Here is a 25,918-nt window from a genome sequence, read left to right as displayed (position 1 = left end):
TGCTTAAAACTGGTTGAGACAATCCTTCCAATAAAGGATTTGTCTAGTTGCTGCTTCTAAAATGTGAAGATTTCTCAACAGGAATCAAGGGAATCTAATGTCCTTGGAAGAACACCACATCATCTGAATGTGACGAAGGAGCAATCACTCCTACACTTCTGTAAGGAGAAGTAAAGTTCACAGAGTCTGGATGTGACTCTTGGATCTCTAGCAATTCTTCTTTCTCAGATAAAATGTCTCTTACAACTGTAGACGACCTATCAGGACTCTGATGTACCATCAAATCCATATCCTTTGGGTCTGATGCTTGAATGTCTTCAGTATCGAATTGGCAATTACTTCATCTAGGAATACCCTGAAAAGGTACAGGAGAAGGCCAGTGAGACCACGTAAAGTCATTCCCAGCCAATGGGAGCTGTGGGAAGTGGCATGGTGAACCGCAGCCACTGGGAGCTGCGGGTGGCCGTGCAAATGTAAACAAATGATCTGGCAGCCCGCCAGTGGTTTTCCCTGAGGGGCCGCATGTGGCCTGTGAGCCACAGGTTGTCCACCACTGACATAAACCAAGGTGAAGCCTGACAATCTGGTCAAAGCCCTATACTCTGATCTGGCTGAAAATATCTCTGCCCATACAGATCTGGGAGAAATGACTGAGTTTGCTTAAATTGACTGACTTTGATTTAAATTTCTTCTTTAGATCTGTTGTCCAATCTCAAGCCATTCTCAGTCCTGAGGGAAGTAGAGTTAATAACCTGCTAGGCTGAATAAAAGATAATAGAGAAAAACCTTTTTCTGGAGACCCAGAAGGAGTCTTAGGTGGTGCAGGTATGGGAGAAATCCTAACTTCTTCAATCTGCCTTCTATTCTCTGAAGGATTATCTATTTATTCAGTATAACCTTCAGTTCCTATTCAATTGACACACGTGGATTCATTACTGACCGAGAAGGAGACAGATCCGATTGATGAATCTGTGCTATAACCACCAACCATTGTGGTACCGTACTGGAACCAGACCGCAAATCCTCAGTAGTCAGATCCTTATTTTTAACCTTCATAACGGGTTCTTTCATCTTCTCTCTCGAATCCGGCTCTTTTGGATCTGAAACAATCAGATCCAAAGAGCATCTTCTGGTTTTAGACAGAGAATCATCATTTGGGGAAGGTTCTTTAAATACCACTGGATCGGATGGATCTTTTCTCACAGATTGGTTCTTGATAAAAAGAGGCCAACACCAACAAGGATGGAGTCTTTGTGCTCACTATTACCGCCTTGTCCTTTTCTTGTGGATTGCTCTAGAATCAGAGTTCAATCCCACAGTCTGTTGAGCAGTTTTGATCCTTGGGCACTTCACACTTCTAGATTCCTTAGTGCACAGCACCAAAGACGAGTATTTAATTTTCTTTCTTCCAGACTTGCTTGGAGCCAATGCAAGCTTCTAAGATTTGCTAGAGGCTTGCTCTCTCTTGGTTCCAGGCAATTTCGCTGACAGAGCTTCCTGGAGTAAGACAGTCTGAAGCCTGTTCTGTCTTTCATTCTGGGCTCATGTCATGAAGGTTGAGAAGATCAAGTATTTTGAAGGTGAATGTTTTTCGACCAATTATGATAAACACCATGCATGTGTTTTGGCCACCAGAAACACAGCTAGGCATGAGACGTACCTCTTAAATCCTAGCTTTTTGGTCTTCAGCTGTGTCATCTTTTTTTCCCCCAGCACTGAAGAACTTATTTCTAAACTAAATCTAACACTAACAAACCAGCCTAACTATACCCAAATAATTATAAAATATATGGATCTGGTAAAATTCTGGAGCAGCTCTACCTTCGTTCAGCTGGTTGCAGTTGGAGGGAACTGAGGCCTCTGGAGTGCCACACCCCTTTTATATCTTTGCCCTGGAACATTCCCATGCCTCAGAATGGTATGATGGCTGGGTTTGACCCCTACCTCCCTCTCTGCAACTTGTTTAGCAGGTGTGTCTCACTAATGGGCTAGTGGGACCCTGATGTTTGTTTTCTCAGGTTTTGCCTGGAAGGAACTTATTTCATTGTTTTCTTCAGTTTCCATTTACCTATTGTAGCTCTATAGGAAGGAAAGTTCTCTGCGCTAATAATGCACACTGAGGACATATCTTATCACAAACCCATGTAAAGAGCTGGGAGGAGTGGCCTACAGGCTGAAATGAGTGGTATGGTGAAGCATGGCTCATTCATGCCCCATTCTCACAAGGATAGGACGGGTTGGGGATTTCATTTCAGAACCATATTTCATGGGCAGAACCCAGTGGGGTTGCTCTCAGTCTGAGGAACCATAATTGCCATTAATGTAGGAATCAACCAAGTTTGGCTAATGTTATTGCAGTGTAACTAGTGTGGGGATTTCCATCTGACAAAAGGTTCATTTAAGCTATAACCATGTGTGAAGTATTTTATTCACTAATCATTTAGTCTCTGTGTAAACGTTAGCTCATAACTTTAGGGAATGCTTTAGATTAGAACCTTCTGGACATAACAGTGAGTAAATAAATATTTCAAAAGTGTCGAAGAATGAGCAACTTACCTGCTCCTTTCCAGGGCACCCAGAGAAGAAGATGGAATCAGAAACTGGATCTGAGAGATAAGACTGAAGTAGATTTAACCGGAGACCTGTAGGTGATTCATTTGTCATCTTTACTCCATTCTGCAGAATGGTTACGGGAAACTAGACAAAATAAATAGCAACACTGCAACAGGAGAGTATGGCGATGGCAAAAAAAATAATAAAGTGAGATATTTCTGTAAAAGTATAAATATATTTGTATTTTTTTAAATAATTTCTTGATGTTCAAAGTCCTATAAATTAAATATACATGGGCTAAATTCAGCCCTTGGATGCAGGTGTGCAACCTCTCATGGACAGCAATAAAAGCTGTGTGAATGTGTATCCACAGCCAAAATACAGTCACTTCTGTTCAGCAGACTTACATTCATGCTAAAAATATTTAAAAGCCTGCTCTGTATTTTTATGTTTTCTAATAACATTAAAAAGAACAATTGTCCTTTGTTGATGAAATTATGTATCCTCTCACATTACTCTTCCCTTTGTACGCTCCCTCTCTCATTTTTACACCTTTTATCAGTACTTCCTCCTACACCTGGAAGTCTTTCTGATCTCATGCACCAAGAGCCTGTTCTCTCTTCCTTCAAAACCTCCTTAAGATCTGCTTTTTCCGAGAATATTTTCTACCTTCTCCTCCTTCCCAATAAGTATGTGTTTGCATGTACAGAGCCCTAGCTTGTAGGGTTCTCAGAGGAAAGAATGTGCCTTAAAATGTTTGCAGAGCACTAAGCAAATTTATGGTACTACATAATCAATTTAACAATATATATATGTTATATATATAACAATATATATATAAACCTTTTAATTGTTATATATTTTAAAATTCAGATTTGAAAATGTTGATATTTACACTATTAGATGAAAGCAAGGAGCTGCGCTTTCACTAAAAACAGTACATTTCTGAGACACAGAGTGTTTTATCAGGATTTGTTCCAAACATAGTCAACAGCAAAAATCTGGACCTGGATTTAGAGCAAAATTAAATAGACTTTAGGAACTTTCTCCTCTTAAAAACAACAAAGGTACTTGTGGATAATAAAACATATCTATAAGGCAGAAAACACCATTGTTTCTTCACGAGAAGAGCATGTCTACATTCTGTTCTAATATATATTGACTGTATTTTGATTATATATGTATATTCACAACAATCCTTTAATTAGAGAGAGATATTTTTTTAAATGTACACCCACTTTGCGTGTACAAGTTTGAAAATCCAAGCCAAAATTGCAGTGTGGTTATCCTATTGTGGAATACAAAATGGTTTATCATTAAACATGTAATTAGGGCCACTGGAAATAAAAGTACCTTGGGTGATGGATAACTGGTAAGCCAAAGTCTGAAGAATGGATGGCAGGTGTCACTATTAAATTCTTCACAGATTTTCTCTAGCATCGGCATCCAGGAGACAGCAAGATGACAATTCTGTAAACAAACCCATGTGCCTTCTTCCATTCCTTCTCTAATCATTTTTGCAGCTATAGGTCCTTGTCCCTGTCCCAACGAGATGGCTTGAAACTTATTTCCAACCATGTGTTTGTCATTTGCAAATTTCAGGAGACCTTGGATGAAACATGCAATCTTTTAGCATTTGTTAGTTTAAAAGACTGCTTTATATTTGATATAAAAAAAAGAATTATAATACTAATTTGTTAAAATCTGAAAGTTCAAAATAATTAAAAGAATTTTTTCACAATGCATTAAACTATTTGATTTTAAAATCATATCCCTTTTATTCTGCAAGACAAAATTCTACAAATCTGATTTGGTAGCGTTTTATACCCATTTGGCACAGGTGCAAATGACTCCATAAGGTGCAAAAAGGAGGAGAATCAGGCTCTTAATCTGAAAAACTAGACATTTTGACAGGTCTTTATCTGTCACTGATTCAAAGATTTAGTAAGGAAAACATCCAATAGTGGATACTTACTAGACATGGGATCAGCTCCTGGAGACAGCACAAAGATTAGTGGGATTGTTGAATTTGAATCTAAGTAACTTTTTGTTAGATCAAATGGTGGTGGCTCTACAAACTTCTTCCCCAGTTTGTCAGTTACAAAGATTGCTACTGCTGGACTAATCTATTTTAAAAAAGCAAATATACTGGTAAGCACAAATATAACATAAAATCAGATTTGGTTGGATACACTGTATCATCTTTCATATTCATGGTAACCTAAATCATTATACAAACAGAGAGTTGGATACTGATAATGTAGCAAATTAATAGCTATATTTCACAGTCAATGTATACAGTTCACATTCACTCTTGGAGACCGATCCATGGTTGCCCAGCAGCCCCTTTGTGCCAGCTGTGCCAATATAAAGGGGCCAGAAATATCCACATGGGTCCACTGCAGAATACTCACAGTGCAAGCGGTGGGCAGGAGAGAAAGAAAGCGAAGGGCCAGCAATTCTGCACCGCAGCAAGATGGCCCATTGCAACCAGGGAGCAACTCAAGGCAGCGCTCAGGGTTGCTTCAACCTGCACAAGGGGCCAAACTGGCCACTCACCAGCCCCAGAATTTAGAAGGTGCAAACTGCCTCCCCTCCGCCCCTGCACTGGATGACTCAGGGCCTTGGGACTCTTAACACTAAATTTGTAGAAGTCTCAGTAGGTTTGGAATTTGAGCTCATTTAACACTCAAAAGCTTGGAAGCTTATTAAATATTTCCATACTACTGAGGCCTTATCCACCCAGCTACACTGCACTAACTTGTCAATCCCCAAATAACTCCTCCAACAGACACCAAACAGGTTGTGTTCTTGGGTTGCAGGCTTCACCTCCAATAACTTGGTCTCCTCTTCAGAGGACAACTGGGTGTACTCCCCCAGTCTCCTATGCTTTAAATGCCTACTTCCAGTGCCTGGATGATTATTTCCCACCCTATCAACAAGAAACCCAGCAACCCCTCACAGAATCAGGGGATGGTAGAATGGAGTGGGGGTGAAACATCATCTCAGTAGGTGAGGCATAATGTCCTCACAAATGTTTTTTGTTAGTTGCAATTTCTTCAGGCTGTAGAGCACAATGCCAGGCCTCAACTAGTTGCCATTCAGTGTGACACAGGCACAACATATATCCATTTTTGCTGACCAAAGTGGCTGTTTTCCCATAAATTCTAGTAAAAGTCTCTTTTTGCCATGAAAAATGTATATAGCATGTATAGTTCTCCTAACTACCGAGACCCCTTATTGCTGTACAGATAGATTCATGAGGAAATATACTTATGAAAAAACCTGCATGTCAATTTTTATTTCAAATATTAATTCTGCAATTTTACGTGCTGTGAAGTACTAAATATAGTCAATACAGATGAAAAATAACAACTTGTGATTGTCCTTACAGTCTTATGACTCAGACAGTAAAAAAAAAATTAAGGGTTCCTGAACATATATTTGAAACAATCAAATAGTATAAGAATTTAGTATTACTAAGAAGAAGAAAATATTAAGAGATCAGTAGTACTAGTAAAACAATACCTCAATTTTACTTTTAGAGTCAAACGGATCATTATAGATGATGACTGAATATATAACATATAGGCTAAGGATATTTAGGTAAAAGTAGAACACATGTGATCACCTGCACAGCTATGTCACTGGTTTCAGAGTAGTAGCCGTGTTAGTCTGTATCAGCAAAAAAAAACGAGGAGTGAAATTCTAGCAGTTTGAAGTGTAGGGAGAAAAGAAATCTTAACAGAACTTACTGCATTTAGGTTCCATTTAATCAGTCTTGTAGTTAACAGAAAGAATAGTTACTTGCCTTACAGTAACTGTGGTTCTTCAAAATGTGTTGCCTGGTACACATGTATTCACATATCCACTCCTTGGGCAGTGTGCTGGAGACTACTATTTTTTGGCCAGCATTGTCATGTGTGGTTGTTCAAGTTGCTGTTGTGGAATCTAGTACAAGGTTAGGGTTAGCTGGTGCCAGGAATGATTTTTGCCATGTTGATCTTTAGGTCCAATCTGATAAAGAGATGAAGGATCCAGTGAAGGATCTGATACACGGAGCACCCACTTGCTGCAGTGACTTCCCTCAGGTGAACCAATCATCGAGGTATGGGTGTAACTGTATTCCCTAATTTCTCAGGCGGGCTGCCACTACTGCCAATTATTTGGTAAAATCTCTTGGCACTGTCACTAGTCTGAAGAGGAGGATCTTGTATTAACAGTGGGAATCTCCTACTTGGAATTGTAAATATTTTCTGTGTATGGGGTGGATCATGATATGAAAATAAGCATCCTGGAGGTTGAGAGTCATAAACCAGTCCTAGGGATCTAAGAATGGGATCATGGATACCAGAGTTACTATCTTGAAATTGAAGTGGCAGATGATGGCATTGAGTGATCTCAACTCCAGAACTGGGTGCCAGCCCTCCTTTTTCCTTGGGATCAGAAAATAATTTGAGTAAAACCCCTTCCAGAGTCACATCTTCCACTGCTCCAAGATTCAGAAGTGAATACACCTCTTGTCATAACAGACTCTTCTGAGGAGGGTCCTTGAAAAGAGATGGGGAAAGGAGAAGAAAGGAGCATGTGGAACTGCAGGGAACAGCCCGCGGAGATGGTCTCCTTAACCCAGCGAGCCAGTGTAATGAGGTTCTGTGATCACTGAAAATAGCGACAGCAATCCCCAAAGTCTGTATGTGAGTGGGAAGGGGTAAAGATCTTCCATGCATTCTCTAACACTGCTCTTCACTAAGGTGTTAAAAATGATTACTTCAAGAAAGTTGCAGGATGTGAGGCAGAGGATGTAGGTCTCTTTCTCAGCGACTCCAAGAAAATAGTAACCCCGTGATGATCCTGGATGATGAAACTAGTATGTTGTAAATCAGAGGTCTGATATGCTTCCTTGTAGGAGATAGTATGTAAAATCCTAGATACCAGAGAGTAGAGTGAGAATCTTTTAACTAATGCAGGGCCTCATCCATCTTACTTAAAATGCTACAGCCCTTGAAGGGAAGCTCTTCTATTGTTGTATGTACTTCCTTTGGGATGCCTGAGGACTGTAACAAGAAAGCTCTCCACATGGTGATAGATGTGGCCATGGATATTGCAGACATATCTGAGGCATCTAATGCTGCCTGGAAAGACATTCATGCTACCAGCTACCCATCTGAGATTACTGACTTCAGCGCCTTTCTGCTATCCTGAGGAATCCTGTCTGGGAAGTCTGACACCTTATACTAATTTAAATAATCATACCTTACTAGATGTCAGGGACCATAGGTCTTGAACCCTGATCCACAGGGCTCTTACGAGCTAGGCAGTCCCAACCTGCCACCCTTGAACAGCAGCTGAATTCTAACAAAGGATACCAGTCCTGGAATATGATTGGTGGAACCTGGGGGTCCTGATTGGTCCCAAGTTTCTACTTAACCCAGGAACAGGAAGTTGTTCATGCAACTGGGTTCTCCCTGCGCAGGATTGCTTCCCCTGCAATGTCTGCTCCTACAACTTGCTGCAGATCTTCTGGTAACCTGACCCTGCCTGCCTGTGACTGACTCTCTGTCTGACCTCTGGCCAGTCTCAGACCCTGACCTCCTGGTATCTGACCTAGCCTGACTCCTGCTCCGACCAATAGGTCAGACTGCCTACATTCCAGTCATGACACTAACAAGGACTGATAGCTATTCGTAATTACAGGCTAGCCAAAGAATAGTTTTTCCTGACCACAAGGTCAAACCGCCCACGTCCCGGTCATGACACTAACAAGAACTCAGAGTTAGCTATTCATAATTACCGGTTAGTCAAAGAATATTTTTCCTGACAAATAAATCTAGTCACTTTGGGGGTTTTTTGTTTGAGGGTGTCACTTTTTGTTTATTCTGTTGCCTAGTTCTTTTGTGGGCCACTGCTACCACTGGGGAGCCTGGTACAGGATGAATATAGTAGTACTCAAAAACATCTAATGTCATCTGGAATAATTTGTCTGGATTCTTGCAAGTTGCTGCAATAGAAATTGGTGTTTACCAGGCGTTCTTCGCTAGCTCCGATAATGCTTTGTTAACTGGCATCACCAGGCAATGAGGCATGGAGGCATGGAAGATATCTAGGAGTTCTGAGATGTATCCTGTATCACCCTCCATAGGTATCTCAAATTAATTCACTATTCAGAGGAGCAGGTCTTGAAAACTTTTATAATTGTTAGGTTGACAGGGGGTTGCAGGCACCAGTGCTTCATCCAGAGAAGACGAGGAAACAGCAGTTGGCATCATCTGCCCCTCCATGGTAGGATGCTCTTCTTTAGATACTTCCTCCTGTTTTTCAGCATGCTGGACTGCCACCTGAGTCCCACAAGCTCCCTAGGATGGAGTAGGGAGGTGGTCCTAACTCTGGATTGGTGTGCGAATAAAAGGTACGTAGCAGGCTGCTAGCTCCAGGGAGCCCAGTAGGCCAGGGACTGGATGTTATTAGAGAAAGTGGGGGCGGGGGGGGGGGGGAACTATCAGGAATGCCTATCCCTGGAACCTCTGGACCCATGTGGCACACAGAAGGTTCTTTACTCTGTCAGATCCACACATACATAGGTGCAGACTCCGTGGGAGCTCCAGGGCCGGAGCAACCGCGGGAAAAAAATAGTGGGTGCTCAGCACCCACCAGTTTAATCAGCTGTGGCAGCCGCAAATCAGCTCTTGCACATGCGGGGCCCGCCAGATCAGCTGTTTCCAGCAATCAGCTGTAGAGCGCAGCTGCCTATTAGCTGTTTGGTAGGGAGCCAGGATGAGCTCTTTCGCAGCATGTGGCTGCAGTTCCTAGCCTGGCTCCCACTGCAGGTAAAAGTGGTACCTTTCCAGGGCAGAGGGAGCAGGGCACCATTTAGGGAGGGCAGAGGGGGCTTCTGCTCCTCCCTGAGTTTCCTACCACAGCTGAGTGCAAACAGGAAAATGAACTGCTGCTCCATGCTGTCACCGGAGGAACCTGAAGCTGGTTCTGTGGATGAAGGGAAAGCAGTGGATGTATTGTTTCTTGACTTTAGCAAAGCTTTTGACACGGTCTCCCACAGTATTCTTGTCAGCAAGTTAAGGAAGTATGGGCTGGATGAATGCACTATAAGGTGGGTAGAAAGCTGGCTAGATTGTCAGGCTCAACGGGTAGTGATCAATGGCTCCATGTCTAGTTGGCAGCCGGTGTCAAGTGGAGTGCCCCAGGGGTCAGTCCTGGGGCCGGTTTTGTTCAATATCTTCATAAATGATCTGGAGGATGGTGTGGATTGCACTCTCAGCAAATTTGCGGATGATACTAAACTGGGAGGAGTGGTAGATACGCTGGAGGGGAGGGATAGGATACAGAAGGACCTAGACAAATTGGAGGATTGAGCCAAAAGAAATCTGATGAGGTTCAATAAGGATAAGTGCAGGGTCCTACACTTAGGATGGAAGAATCCAATGCACCGCTACAGACTAGGGACCGAATGGCTAGGCAGCAGTTCTGCGGAAAAGGACCTAGGGGTGACAGTGGACGAGAAGCTGGATATGAGTCAGCAGTGTGCCCTTGTTGCCAAGAAGGCCAATGGCATTTTGGGATGTATAAGTAGGGGCATAGCGAGCAGATCGAGGGACGTGATCGTTCCTCTCTATTCGACACTGGTGAGGCCTCATCTGGAGTACTGTGTCCAGTTTTGGGCCCCACACTACAAGAAGGATGTGGATAAATTGGAGAGAGTCCAGCGAAGGGCAACAAAAATGATTAGGGGTCTAGAGCACATGACTTATGAGGAGAGGCTGAGGGAGCTGGGATTGTTTAGTCTGCAGAAGAGAAGAATGAGGGGGGATTTGATAGCTGCTTTCAACTACCTGAAAGGGGGTTCCAAAGAGGATGGCTCTAGACTGTTCTCAATGGTAGCAGATGACAGAACGAGGAGTAATGGTCTCAAGTTGCAATGGGGGAGGTTTAGATTGGATATTAGGAAAAACTTTTTCACTAAGAGGGTGGTGAAACACTGGAATGCGTTACCTAGGGAGGTGGTAGAATCTCCTTCCTTAGAGGTTTTTAAGGTCAGGCTTGACAAAGCCCTGGCTGGGATGATTTAACTGGGAATTGGTCCTGCTTCGAGCAGGGGGTTGGACTAGATGACCTTCTGGGGTCCCTTCCAACCCTGATATTCTATGATTCTATGAAGCCCTTAGCTGTGAGCTGAGCAAGAAGTTGCTTTGGTTGATAGGACTGTCCTCCAGGAGCTGGATCAGCAGTTCCTCCCTCACCATCGGCTTGAGGCTGTGGGAAGTGTAAATTCCCCGTTGTGCAGGCTGCTGTTGCTCTGTGGCTGCGAGCGGGAGAGCTGTCTGTATTGCTCTGTCCATCTGCACCCCTTCATACATAGAGGGAGCCTTTAATGAGGTTCCCAAATGCCCCCTCAGGCTGGGCAGCTGAGAGCCTGTGTGCCTTAGAAACCCCCCCAGCGCTAGCAGCCCCAGAACCAGAGGGCACTCAAAGCACTCCATGTGGGTAAATATCTCCTTGTCACCCAGCTGATAGGATGAGAGCCAGGAGAGAGCAGTTTCTGGCTAGCCTTGGGAAAGAGAAGGGAACTGATGAGTGCTGATCTCCTTAAGTCTCTCCCACAAAGGTGGTCAGTTTTATTTTCAGCCTAACAGTCAATGCTTCCTTTATACATTTCAGTTGCTCCTGATGGAAACCATAGGAAGTTATTGTACATACCTCTGCTTCTCAATCAGAAAATAAAATCTTTCATGAATTAGTCTATGGACCCTGGGGACTTTTTTTTTACAATTCCTGGAGAGCTCTTAATTCTACCTGGTGTTACAGCCTTAGAACAGGTCTCTTTAGTAAGTTCCTTAATATTTGAGTACGCTCTTGAAAATGACATTTTTTAGAGAGCAAATTTTCTTAATAACATTTAAGACGTATAGTGTCATATTATATTTTCATTAAGGCATGGTTAAGAATCCTCCAGTTGGGTCACTGTAGATACATACTCAGGATTTCTATATTACATTATAAAACTGAACAGTTTCCAGAGGCTAAAACAGGCTTTTAGATCAGTGATTTGTAAATGCAAGTTCAATTTTTACATTTGTTTTTTATGTTTTGAATCTTCACACCTTTAGTACCTTAAACTGGAGTGTGTTTTCATTTGTGCAGGAGAAATATCAAATGCATTGTATAAATAGATTTAAGACTTTATTTCTAATTACTGAGTAACTTAATAGGAAAAGAAAACACATTGCCATTGGAAAAAGGTGATAACATTTGTATTTACAAGAAATACACCTTCAGGTGTCTCAGAGCTGATAGAAAACAAACAAAAGGCAGTATTTCTTCACACAACACACAGTCAACCTGTGGAACTCATTGCCAGGGGATGTTGTGAATGCTGAAACCTTGATACCTCCATTGCCCCCATCACCACACAGACATGAATGGATTTAGCCTAGGAGGCAGGGAAGTATCAGCCCCATTTGGAAGGTGGGATCTAGGGCACCCAGAGGTGAAGTGATTTTCCCACAGCTAAGCAGGGAGTCTATGGCAGAACAGAGAATCAAACCCAGAACATCTGAGCCCCAGGCCTGTGCCCTAACCACTAGGCAACCCTTCCTACATTGAGGAGGGGAAACCTCCTGTGCCTCTTTGAGTGAGTGGGTTGGGGAGGCGCTAGACAGAGCCACCAGGAGGTGGGGAGCAGGGGCAGGCCCTTGGGGATGTAGTGGGGGTAGGGCCTTGGGAGAGGAGGCAGAGTCAGGGTGGGGCACCTGCCAGCAAAACCAAAGGTCAGCACCTATGCACACACATCATAAGAATAGTCCTTGGAGAGTAAACAAGATACCTCCTTAATATGTTTGGAGACTGATTAAGAATTTCTTAGTGATAATTTCCTTTCTGTTAGCAGTGTCTCCCACAATTCTAGCTGTCTGGTCTGTTTTCCTTTCTCAGCAGTTCACAGAGGCGGATCAGCTTTTTGGTATTGCATGGTCTGGCCATGACTCCTCTGCTCCCATTTTCTAACACATTACTTATTCCCAAGCTGTAAAACTTGCATAACTTTGCTAACACATATTCCAAAGATATTAACTATGTACATTAGATGAAGGAATATTGCCATATGGTAATGATTTCCACTCAATATTTGACACTTGACTCATAAGTAACTCAGGATGACTAGAATTTTGGGAGACACTGCTAGCAGAAAGTAAGTTATTGGTAAGAAACTTTCAGTTCTGCAGCTCAGCATCTCCTACAATTCTGGATGTCTGGGAAAAGCTGTAGGGAGGATTATGAAACAAAAGTTCAGTAGGAAAGAAGTAGTCCCTTTTTTGTAAGCTTCCTCAAAAGTCTATATTATTTCTGTGACTCCACCTGTGGCACCTTCCTGCCAAAGACAGAAAATCCACCTTGCAGTACTTAATGAAAGCGTTAGCTGTAGACCAAGTGGCTGCTTTGCAAATTTCCAAAATGGATGCACTTGCTTGTTCTGCACATGACGTTACTAAGGATCTTGTAGAGTGTGCCTTGATCCCTTCTAGGACAGGAACCTCTAATGATCTGTAGGCTTTCACAATACATAGTCTAAACCATCTAGTGATGGAGGACTTGGAAGCTCTGAGTCCCTGGCATTTTGGGTGGAAGGGCATGAATAGAGATCCCAATCTTTTCATGGATTCTGTAAATTTGAGACAGATTTTCAATGCTCTTCTGACATCTAAGGTGTGTGATGCCTTTTCAGTTGGATGTTGTGGTTTTGGACAGAATGAAGGAAGCATAACCTCTTGGGAAGTGTGGAAGGAGGAATATTCTTTAGGAAGAAAAGATTCTGTTGTCCTGAGCACCATCTGGTCCTCTTGGAACAAGCAATAAGGCTTTGGTATAGATAAGGCTGCCCTCTCCGACACTCACCTGGTCGATGTGACAGCTACTAGGAAACAAGTCTTAATGGATAAATAAAAGGCTGACACAGAATTCAAAGGCTCGAAGGGATGGCTCTTCAGGAAGAATGGCATGACTAAAGATATGGCTAATCGGACTGCTTGAAGGAATCTGGTTATCTGTGGGATGTCTGCCAGGGACCCCAAGGATCCTGCAAATAGCATGCTACTGAGAGTGGACGTATAATGGTACTGGAGAAAGTCCAAAATGGATGAAATTCCTGATTTTCTGAAATTTGCATTGTGTTCTTGGCACGAGTTATTGAATCTGGACCAGAAGGAGGAGTCCATTTTTAGTGTCAATACTCTCCTAGACAGAAGCAATGCCTTAATGAAAAGGCAGAAGCAGAATAGAGCAGGGCAGGAACAAGGCAGGAGTAAGGTCTGCCAAAGCAATTGGCTAAGATCTTCCTCATTGCACAGACAACTTCCTGGTGTCCCCTTAAGTAGTGTGCCTGGACCAATCAGGATGCTGGGAGCACTGTCAATCAGGCCCTCTGTGGGCAGCATATCCTGTGCTGCTTGGGCCCACAAAGCTCATAATCTGTCAACTGCTGCTTTACCTCAGCTGTTCAGTGGTGGTATGAATGTGGTGGTTGCTCAGGGACCAGCAGACCGAGGTTCTAGACCCATGGATCCTCACAAGGCTGATTTTTGAGAAAGGTGGTTGAGAGCAGGAGATTGAGCCAGAGCTCACCCACAGCATCCCTGGGCAAAGAGCATTCATGTCCAGCGTGGTCTTGCTTTCCTGGATCCACAGCTGGCCTCACTGAATGGTCAGGAAGAAAAGGCTTGAAGCAAGCGTCCTTAGCCATCTGCACCCTTTTTTAAAAGGACTGACAGATAGAACATTTTTCAGGTATGCACCTCTCCGCAAGGCAAAAAAAAAGCTCATGTAACTGTCTTTAAGCAATATATCTGCTTCACAGGAAGAGCAGTTCTTGAAGCTGGGAAACTTCAGTTCAGTCATGGCTAACTCATGGTACCATGAAAATATTTTCACCAAATGAAGAAAAAATAACTATATTACTATTTGCCAGTGGGCAAAACTATACTATGTACACTAAATCCAACCTAATCCTAAAACTATATGCCTAAAAACTATACACAAAAAGATTTGGTGATTGCACCAGGACATGGACTCTACCAAGGTCTCACAGCCACAGGCAGTAAAGAGGAACTGAGGGGCAGTTGGGCCCACTCCATCCTTTATGCCCTGGGTACAGGAGCACAAGAACACTCAGAGTGCGTAAGCAGCCCCAAAACATACTGGTAGCCAAAATATCTGGCTTTCAAGGGCATGGGGCATGTGGGTACCAGGAGTGGCATACATATTGGCAAGCACTCAAAGAACATAGTAACATGTAATAATAATTATCAAAGTGTACTACATGCCAAATAACAGTCTACAAACAAATGTTTCCATGTCCTTTTACCTTGTCTGATCTTAGGCACCGAAGAATGATAATCTTTTGTAGTTCATTCAACGTTTTATCCCATGGTTTTGGTAAGGGAACATTGTGTGGCTCTTTGCTGTCATAGATGTTACGCCACTCACTTGCATTTTCAGAAATATGACTCCTAGAAGAAAAAGCATAGTCTGTTATTGTAAATGCCTAGAGTTTAGGTTTTCATTAATTCACTTGATTAAATGAAGAACAAAGAAATAGTGTCATATGCAGTACAATTAATAAAATCGATTCGGCATGCATTATCCCCCTCTCAACCAGCCAAAAATTGTATATTATACAACTTCTTACCTGACTTCTGCACTGGGAAGTGGGAGGGACCATCTAAGCTGGTGTGGAGGAACAAAGCCTCCATCTGTATGGCCTGGGTCTCCCCAAGGTCTGCTTGAATCTCAGGAGATTCATGGGTTCTGGGTATTGTGAACTCCCTATTTCTTCTATATTTGTGCGTGACAAACACCACTACCCAACAGAAGAATTCAAAGGAAATTCTTTGAAGAAGAATCTTGTGGAATTTTCTTCCCTGGAACACCCTCCCATAGGTTATCCCATGACGGGAGAGAAACTGGTTCTTACATTAGTCCAGTTCCCCACCTCTTCCCCACAGTAAAACTTACATTTAAAGGAAGGAGAACTCCAAACAACTCTGGTTGTTTTGTCAGAGAATGGGGTTTGCTCCTCCATGAAATGATCTGTAGTGCCCACTCCCAAACCCCACAGATGCTCTGGGACCCACAGCAGACTCATGTGGAAGGCTTATGCCTTTGCACTGGCTCTAAAATCCTATGGTGAAATCCTGACCCTATTGAAATCAATGGCAAAACTCCCACTGACTTCAGTGGGGCCACGATTTTACCCCGGTGTCTCCTCCCTTACACCTGCAACAGAGTTCTGCTATTAGGGACTCCCCCTGGCCACAGCTGCCTCCTTTTCAAAGTAAGATTCTTCTACCAGGAAGGGACTTCACAGGGAAAGTAATACAATCCACTCCAGAAAGACAAGTTCTTTATCTGGGAATTGATTGGATTCATTCTGACAATTACTTGAATAAAACATGAAATAACCTTCTAATTAATTAACCTCCTCAGAACTTCCTTACAATGTGTGACAAAGAAGTACTCACTTCTGAAGCTGAGACACAATTTATGTTGTACAGGTATCAAATCACATTGATATTCAATATCACATTGATAGTCTGAAAAAGTCTCAGAAATATTGCTTAAATGTATGCAACATACTTCAGTCAATGTAGTTTTTTGTAATTTCACAATGGATTTTTACTGTACCTCAGTCCTCTAAAAGCTGAGAAATCACTTGCACGACATAGTTCATCCCAGCTTTTATCTTGTAGCCAAGTTGGATCTGGATTCTTGTGTTTGTTCTTGAGACCCACTCCTCCAGTTAATAGGAACATAAATTCCTGTTGTTCTATCTCTTTCCTAGCCCTAAATTCAGAAGAATGCCAAAATAGTTTGTAAGTAATACACAGTTATATTAAAAATGCATTTTGACATAGTATAAAGCAAAAGCTGTTTGTTATGTATAAAGCAAAAGCTGTTATGTTCCATTTTTATTTTACAACATTCATATTGCAGTAGCATCTGAGGTTTCAGGGCCTCACTGTGTTATGCAATTTACAAACATTATAAGGAGAAATGATAAATTAAGGGTAAGGGAAGAAGGATACAATCATATGTATACAATTCACTTATTTTTACTTATAAAAAGTCTCAGCTACTGCTATCTGTGTCCCAGCCTACCCATCAATCATTGGCTGATTTCCTGTAAGTGTCATGCCAAAGATGGATCTTGAGGAAGAATGCAGAGGAGGAGATGGTTGTGGCCTTACAAATCAGCTCAAGAAGGGCCTCCCATGCATAAGGGAGAGTGGAAGACAGTGTGGATATGATGCATAAGATGTTAGCATTCACTATAAATTCATATGGTTTACAGTTAAGCAATATAAATTAATATAGCTGGTGAGCCTGGTTATTAAAAAATGTATGCACATAATAACTGATTATGATGTTTCCAAGTAGCCATGTGTGCCTTCCTTTCTTTCTTTAATGCCCACAGACACAAACTACATTGTGCAGAAGCAGCAGCGCAGCCAGTCAGCCAGAGTGGAGAGTCTAGATCACATGGTGGAAGGAAAAGCAGAGACAATGGGGAGATGGGAAAAAGAAAGGCTCCTCAAGAAAGGGGGAGTGATATGCTCCACAAAACTGCCGGAAAGACAGACCTCTTACTTGGAGAATTTTTCCTGAAACCTTATATTTAAAATGATGGCAACTGTTCACATTGTATTATTATTAGATAACATCATCCACCCCTTTGAAGGGTACCATAAAAACATAAAAGGAAGAAATTAATGAGACATTTTGAGGCCTCATCTTCCCACCCAAATCAGTGGCAAAACCACTGATTTCAATGGGAGCAAAAGCACTCACATTTCATGACTAGGCACTAAAGACTAAGTTATCACCATTTGTGCCCAAGTATTCTGTTATTTGTAAATACTTTCAATCTAAGAAAAATGATTGTCTTGCGTTATGAGATGCTAGAAAAAAAAGATGAAACTTACATGAGAAGATTGCAGCACAGTAAAAAGGAAAACAGCAGCTTATCTTTCTCAAACAATGAGCGACATATATTGCAATATAGGTTGTATGTAAAGTGGTCATTTAGGTATCGAAGACGCTTCTCCAAAATTTTGGATTTGTTACTAAAAAAGAACATTTGTACATATATTGAGTCAGCAACTAAATAAGAAATCCAAAGCTCTTTGAAAGGTTTTGGTGGGATATAGATTAGGGCTGGAATTTTCCAAAGCACTTAAAGGAGTTAGGCAACCAACTGCATCCAAAGGAAGTTGGGCAGCTAGCTCCCTTAGGCTCCTTTGAATATCCCAGCCAAAATGATTAACTGAAATCTCAGTTGTACTCTGGTGGTGGCACGCTCACCATGCATTATGGGTTCTATTTCAACACCAGATTTGGAATCCTCTACAAATAACACTGCAGCAGATTAATATAGGGAGTGCTGTCCTTTGTATGACATATTAAGGAGAGTGCTTGTGGTGGGAGAACTGTCCACTTGGAAGCTAAGAATCATATTGCTTCTCTTAATAAAAGATGTTTTGTGTTTGGGGAGTCTGTGTTTAAAAAGGGAAGAGTCAGTGGCTGATGGTTCCTCACCACAACTTGGACCTATCTGATCTGCATATTAGGGGAGCTGAGCCCATCCTAGCTGCACTGTGGGCAATCAGTTCAGAGACTTACTAATACTGGTTTCTATAAAACTACAGGTGCAAAAATACAGATGCTGATATTTGCTGGACCAAATTTGTAACACCAAAATTAGAGATAATTTCTAAAAACTTGGGCCTCAGTGAGACAAAACAGAAGTGAAAAGCCTAATTTAGTGAGGTAAATGCTTTAAATGGAGGGAACTGTTGATCAGAAGAGAAATAAAGAGATATACGGTATTTTGGCTCAGAAATAAGTACTTACCTGTCATGAATAGAGTTGATATAGAGATTAACAAACCAACTGAGAGAGTATTGGTACATGGGGTCGATGTTAGCTAGGTCTGCAATACTAAAGAAGAGCACCGATGAATGCTTTGCAATTGGTCTATAACCTTCTCGTGATTCTGCTATTTTTATTTCTGTTTTCTCAGCAACCTAAACAAAATGACAAATATTGTAAAAGATTTTCTCTTCATTTTTTCCTTTCTTCATAAAGAATGTATTAGTATATATTATCATTATTAAAAATAAATGTATATGACACTTTATAAGCATAGAGTAAGACACCTTCCATGCTCCAAAATACTTACAGTCTCAGGCCCTAACCCTCAAATGAGCCCTGGGTGGGTGGAACCCAGCACTCTCACAAAGACCCCTTGATTTCACGATCTTCCACCACAGAGCTTATTGCAGTACTGGGGCCTAAGGTAGTCAAGACCAAAACAAAACCAGGCACAACCGGTCAGGCTTGTCCCTCTGCATCAGGTGTGTTAGACTTCACCATTAATGCCCGGAAATATGACTGGACAGTACTGCAATGATTTCATGTATAATCATTCCAGCAGAAGATATTTAACAATATATTTGCCTTTTATCAAATATATTATATGAAATTAAATAACTTAGAATATAGCTAACATAAAGAGCGAAGGATTGTTTCTTACTTGTAAGTATATATTATAGTATTAATGTAGCTAGGTGCTAACAAATGGAGTATAAGGACAATAACAGATAAAACACAGAATCACTGATATTTTATTGCTGTAAAGTCTTTGACAATTCAGAGATGTCTAGTTACCACCAGTGCATACTTAACTCTCATTGTTATCAAAGAGAATTATGTACACATATGGAAGGGAAGTTATTTTTCATAAATATGTTACCAAAACAAAGTTTACAGCTGTAGTTCTCTGTGGTCTAGATACCTGTAAGTCTGTCAGCTTTTTGAAAATACCCCATTTCTCTATTATGTATTTCTTAAGCACATCACAAGGATGAATTCCAATGCAGCAAAAAACATTAATATAACTCAAAAAAGGAGAGTATATTCTAAAGATTGGAATGTTTTTTCCTCCACCTATTTGCTCCCTGCACATATTTGAATAGGTCTGTTCAAGTATAATGGAAAAGTTTAGGTAACTGAGTAAAATATTACAGGAAATTTATTAGTAGGTCACCATGCAAGGAAACATACCTTGTGCCTTAAACATAAAATATGGAATTTATTAGGTTCCTTCTGAAAGCAACTGTTACTGAGAAGCCAACCCTTCTCTCTTACATGAGCCTTAGTGAGAATTCTGTCTGAATCTCTTTATAGCTTTGCCACTCTACCTTTCTTTACGAAGTAATTTAGTCAGAGAGCACTACTGGATTTATGTTAACAGGCTGGCCTAGAAGTGCCACACTGTATGCCACTAAAGCAAAGTAACTGCATGATAATTTAGTGCTTACTTGCACTGTATAGATAGATACCAAAAGCTTAACCTGACTCTATAAGCAGACAGTCTTCAGGCCACGGAAGAGGAAATCACTCTCTGATATAAATAGAGCACTTGCCTTAGCAATTTTTACAGACTCCATGTTTTACAAAGAACTGCCAATGTGAAAGGCGAAGACACCAGGAACAGGGGTGGAAACAAGTAATTTCTCAGGACAGGAAGATATCTTCACTACTGTCACTGGCGTAATGTACTTCCTATTTCTTGCTTAAGTATATGATCCTACACAAGTCCTAAGGAAAATCTACTAATTGTGCAAAACCCTCCTTTCATAAAAAAGATTAAACACATTGAGCCACAAATATCATATCAAAGTGACATTGCAGACCTTACAAAAACAAAAGAGCAAGAAAATTCAGACTTGAGGATAAAACATCACCTGTAACCTCACACCTGCATGAAACGAGGGTGCTTCAGAACACAAAGTGTTTTAGAAGATTGTTTTCAGATACATCTAGATTACTTTAGAACAATAGGGCTCTAACAGATGACTGTGAACCAGATTGTTCTCCCCAGTTTCTAATGCATCTTAGGTGCTTAGGGCTTAGCTACATGGGGAAACTGATCCGCAGAATGGTAATGGTATACTTATACTGCTGTAGTTATGCCAGGATAACTCCCCATATGGAGATACTATTCTGAAATAAGAAAAGGAGTACTTGTGGCACCTTAGAGACTAACAAATTTATTTGAGCGTAAGCTTTCATGAGCTACAGCTCACTTCATCGGATGTATTCAGTGGAAAATACAGTGGGGAGATTTATATACATAGAGAACATAAAACAATGGGTGTTACCATACACACTGTAACAAGAGTGATCACTTAAGGTGAGCTATTACCAGCAGAAGAGCAGGGGGGGAAAAACCTTTTGCAGTGATAATCAAGGTGGGCCATTTCCAGCAGTTGACAAGAACGTCTGAGGAACAGTGAGGGGTGGAGGGGGGGAATAAACATGGGGAAATAATTTTACTTTGTGTAATGACCCATCCACTCCCAGTCTCTATTCAAGCCTAAGTTAATTGTATCCAGTTTGCAAATTAATTCCAATTCAGCAGTCGCTCGCTGGAGTCTGTTTTTGAAGTGTTTTTGTTGAAAAATTGCAACTTTTAGGTCTGTAATTGAGTGACCAAAGAGACTGAAGTGTTCTCCTACTGGTTTTTGAATGTTATAATTCTTGACGTCTGATTTGTGTCCATTTATGATTTTACATAGAGACTGTCCAGTTTATTCCAGTTTAAATACTCTGCTTTGACATGTTATAACAGGGAGTTCACCAGCATATCTATTCTGGTATGATTATACTGCTATAATTCTTTTGGTCAAATTTTTCATATAGACAAGTGCTAAGCCAGGGGTTGTTGAGGGGAAAACCTTTCTGGCTCCATGGTACTTTTTATCCACTACTCCAAACCTAAACGAGTCCTACTGTGCAGGTTCTGAGGAAATTAGCCTAATTGATTTAGGAGGAGGAGGCCAGGGGCAGGACAGTTGAGACTGGGAGAATATCGCTGTCTGTTGCTGTCATAAATATAAAGGGAAGGGTAAACACCTTTAAAATCCCTCCTGGCCAGAGGAAAAACCCTTTCACCTGTGAAGGGTTGAGAAGCTAGGATAACCTCACTGGCACCTGACCAAAATGACCAATGAGGAGACAAGATACTTTCAAAGCTGGATGGGGGGAGAAACAAAGGTTCTCTTGGTCTGTGTGTTGCTTTTGCCAGGACCAGAGCAGGAATGCAGGTCAGATCTCCTGTAAAAGGCTAATAAGCAATCTAGTTAGATATGCGTTAGATTCTGTTTTGTTTAAATGGCTGATAAAATAAGTTGTGCTGAATGGAATGTGTATTCCTGTTTTTGTGTCTTTTTGTAACTTAAGGTTTTGCCTAGAGGGATTCTCTATGTTTTGAATCTGATGACCCTGTAAGGTATTTACCATCCTGATTTTACAGAGGTGATACTTTTACTTTTTCTTCAATTAAAATTCTTCTTTTAAGAACCTGATTGCTTTTTCATTGTTCTTAAGATCCAAGGGTTTGGGTCTGTGTTCACCTATGCAAATTGGTGAGGATTTTTTCAAGCCTTCCCCAGGAAAGGGGGTGTAGGGTTTGGGAGGATTTTGGGGGGAAAGACGTTTTGGGGGGAAAGTGGGCTCTTTCCCTGTTATATATTTGTTAGACGCTTGGTGGTGGCAGCAATAAAGTCCAAGGGCAAAAGGTAAAATAGTTTGTACCTTGGGGAAGTTTTAACCTAAGCTGGTAAAAATAAGCTTAGGGGGTTTCTCATGCAGGTCCCCACATCTGTACCCTAGAGTTCAGAATGGGGAAGGAACCTTGAGAGTTGCACTTTCCCAATCCCTCCTTAAATGGGGAATCCCTGCATTATATGATGCAGATTATCTTCACAGTGGACCCGCCCAAAAATGCTGTTCAAGAGCCGTGGAAGGTAAGAAGGTATTGCAGCATGTCACTTTCTGCCCAGAAGGCCTTATTTCAGGAGACCTGTAAATGTAGAGGCAAATGTAGGCTACCATTTTCCTAGCATGGTACACCGCCCACTAACAAGATAATTCAGCGAAAACTCATATAATTGGCAGTCAAGATGTTTCTTGTCCCATATGCAGGTTTTTCCAATTGGGGGACAATCTGGCCCACTATGCTTACCCATATATAACATTTCCCATCTTCAGTGTACCACACAAATATTAATTAATCCACCCAGCGTCCTCAATGATGTCCTAAAGGTAAGTAAAGGTAAGCTTAAGCTTATGCTCAAATAAATTTGTTAGTCTCTAAGGTGCCACAAGTACTCCTTTTCTTTTTGTGAATACAGACTAACACGGCTGTTACTCTGAAACCTAAAGGTAAGTATTATTATTCTCATTTTATATGTGGGAAAATTAACACAGAGACAGGTTAACTGACTCACACGAGGCCTTGCAGTGAGTCAGAGGCATTTACAGTATTAGAACTTGGAGTTTCTGGCTCCCAGTCCCATATGCAGGTTAGACCATTACTGTCTCCCTTAAAAGACTGGCTTTTGTTCATTTAAAAATTAGACCCTTACAACTACGTTAATATAGGGCCAAATCCTGAAGGCCTTACCTCTTACTCAATCCTTATTCAGGCACAACTGCCTTCGAAGATGGATGTTTTGCCTAAGTAAGGACTGATCTAACCATGAACGAGGATTTCAGCGTTTCCTCAACAGTTTTTCTTTTTCTTATAAATTGATCTTTTTCATTCATAAGCATAGAATTTTGCTTCTAATTCACAGTCTTCCTAGCAGAAAGCAAGCTTTTAGGTTTTGTACACAATAACCACTGAATTTGAAAACAAAATCTAACATTGCTTACCTGTTGTTTCTTGGTGATCTCATTAGACATTATTTTAGCAGAATCCAAGACCATGATAGCACTCTCATCTTCCAAAATGTTCCCTTCGGAAGACTGTAAGGTTTCTAAAATTTTCTTCTCAATTTCCTTTAGTTGTTTTTTATTGGCCGCAGACTGAAGGATGAGAGCGTTCCTCTCGTCTTCTAATTCTGGTCTAAAAACCAAAACATACACCCAAAGTTTACCTTTTATGCTAGTATTGTTACATATTCAGATACCTGCATGTAGTTAATCCATATTCGAAAAATCAATATTTATATAAAGTAGATCACATTGTTCATGTTATATGATCATGTAATATTAGTGTCACAGAAACCTTACCTCTTGATTTGGTAGGTTTGTGTCAGGATCTTAGCATTCCATTAATGCAGTTTTTACCACTGAGCTACACAGTTATACTGGAACTACATTAGTGCCAATCCTCTCTATTTTAGCAAGACACTAAGGCCACCACTTTCAAACCTGGGTGCCTAAAGTTAAGCTCTTGGGGGTCAAATTCTATGCTTACACCCAGAGCTTTCCCACTAACATCAATAGGGTTGCACAGGATTTCAGTCACCATAGAATTTGGCCCCTAAAGCCTTGACTCGATTCAGAGCTCAGCTCCTGAAAATCAGGCCACTTATTTAGATGCCTACATATGGACTTAGGTGCAAAACTTTAGGTTAATTTTATGTTTGAAAATGTTTGCCTAAAATTTTATATCCAGACTTCTGAAAATGTCAGTTAATCCGAATTTTTAATTACTATACAGGTAATTCTTGTTTTTGAGTAAATATTATACAGCTTATGTATGCATGAGTTTGTGATGTGGAACTTACATTAAATGTATTAAGATTTTTTTTAGCAAGTGAACCTAGTATATTTGAGCGGACAGTTCTGTGTTCATTTGAATGATCAGAAACCCAGGAAATCCAATTTAATCTGTCTCTATTTTGAGTTTAGACAAGAACTAGGAACAGTTTCAGAGCCACCATGTCCTTTCTTCATTGAAAAGTAAAAATGCAGTCTAATAATCCAATATCCACATTTGCATGTGCAAAATCAATGGGCTGGATTGCCAGGAAGCCATATCAGAAAACAAATAATCATGAAAAGAAAAGGAGTACTTGTGGCACCTTAGAGACTAACCAATTTATTTGAGCATAAGCTTTCGTGAGCTACAGCTCACGAAAGCTTATGCTCAAATAAATTGGTTAGTCTCTAAGGTGCCACAAGTACTCCTTTTCTTTTTGCGAATACAGACTAACACGGCTGTTACTCTGAAATAATCATGGTTGCTCTGTGATAATGTTAAATAACAAAACACTTTTCCAATATCTCAGATGACTCACACATACTATCGTGATGGACCCCCTAGAAATATCTTAAATAAGACAGCTAGAATACCAGTATTGTTTATAGTTGTTATGAAAAAACATTTAGAATCACTAACAATTGCTCCATTTTATTACGAATATTTCTCTTAATTGCTTCCAAAGTCTCCTGTTTAGAATATTTCATTTGCCTATTTGCAATAAACAAACACATACCTCTCTTTTGCAACAACAATACCTAGTAGCTGGTCTTCAAGTCCCTCTGGTGTTATCATAAAGTTGAGTAAAGAAACTTTTGTAGCCAGTTCAGGCATATAATGTGGATTTCTTAGTTTTGTTGTAATAAAAAATTTGAAATCACTGGAATACTCAATAATTGTCTCACCAAGCCTGATGCAATCCATGCCCCCTAAAGTTCAGAAGACAAACATTTGTGCATGTGACTCTGTTCTTTGTTAATAAACGTGTATTGGTTTTCACCAAGACAGATTACAGTGCTGTGTTATTATAAAGGAACTGATCCTGACTCATAACCCTTCCATGCATGTACACTTTCTCCTTGAGGACAGCTTACTTGGTAATTACTGTGAGTATCCAGTGACAGGGGCTGGATGATACAGGGGAAAGTTCTTCAAAGGGGGGTTGGGGTTTGGGGTCACCTATTGTTAACCTGCAAATCAAAATAGGACTGGCAGAGTCCTGAGGAGAATATGAGTAGCTGAAAGGCTGGCAGTGGACAAGGGCTGACACACAGATTCCACAAGACAAACTCCCTCACACTAGAGGCAGGGTGGTAACAAAGTGACCCACAATCCGGGGCGTCCCAAGAAAACATCACAATGTAAGTTATATATTTGCTTACCTCAATTATTTATGCAAAAAATATTACTTTTGTGATCAAGTAAAAGCAAGTGTCTTGTTAAGAGCAAATCAAGTAACCTCAAATAGTAAGAGCTGGAAACAAGGTGAGTCCTGGCCCCATCTAAGTCAATGTTAAAACTACCACTCATTTTAGTGGAGCCAGGATTTCATCCATAGGAGGTAAAAATAATTGAGTGGGTCACACAGTTATGCCCTTCCTTTACTGTGTACATATAAAATTGGAAAAGGTACAGGTCTTGTGTGGTTGTTTTCAAATTTCATATTCTTGTTTCACAGTAGCTCAAACCAATTCATGTATTAAAACAAGATAACAAGATCCATACATAGCATATCAAGCAAGCATA

General features: G+C 40.9%; 1 protein-coding gene across 1 annotated transcript in view; it reads right to left on the bottom strand.

Annotated features, from left to right (window-relative positions):
• Positions 1-25,918, bottom strand: part of DNAH12 (dynein axonemal heavy chain 12) — a 175,116-nt gene that overhangs the window by 16,648 nt on the left and 132,550 nt on the right. Inside the window, exons 57-65 of the mRNA XM_074957725.1 lie at positions 24,909-25,101; positions 23,338-23,530; positions 18,469-18,641; positions 17,541-17,681; positions 16,243-16,401; positions 14,924-15,068; positions 4,529-4,679; positions 3,907-4,160; positions 2,557-2,697 (exon numbers count right to left, since the gene is read on the bottom strand). Of these exons, the coding sequence (XP_074813826.1) occupies positions 2,557-2,697; positions 3,907-4,160; positions 4,529-4,679; positions 14,924-15,068; positions 16,243-16,401; positions 17,541-17,681; positions 18,469-18,641; positions 23,338-23,530; positions 24,909-25,101 (1,550 nt within the window). The remainder of the gene's footprint in view (positions 1-2,556; positions 2,698-3,906; positions 4,161-4,528; positions 4,680-14,923; positions 15,069-16,242; positions 16,402-17,540; positions 17,682-18,468; positions 18,642-23,337; positions 23,531-24,908; positions 25,102-25,918) is intronic.

Source organism: Natator depressus, chromosome 7 (genome assembly GCF_965152275.1).
Source record: "Natator depressus isolate rNatDep1 chromosome 7, rNatDep2.hap1, whole genome shotgun sequence".
Taxonomy (NCBI): Eukaryota; Metazoa; Chordata; order Testudines; family Cheloniidae; genus Natator; species Natator depressus.
This window is presented reverse-complemented; position numbering and strand designations above follow the sequence as displayed.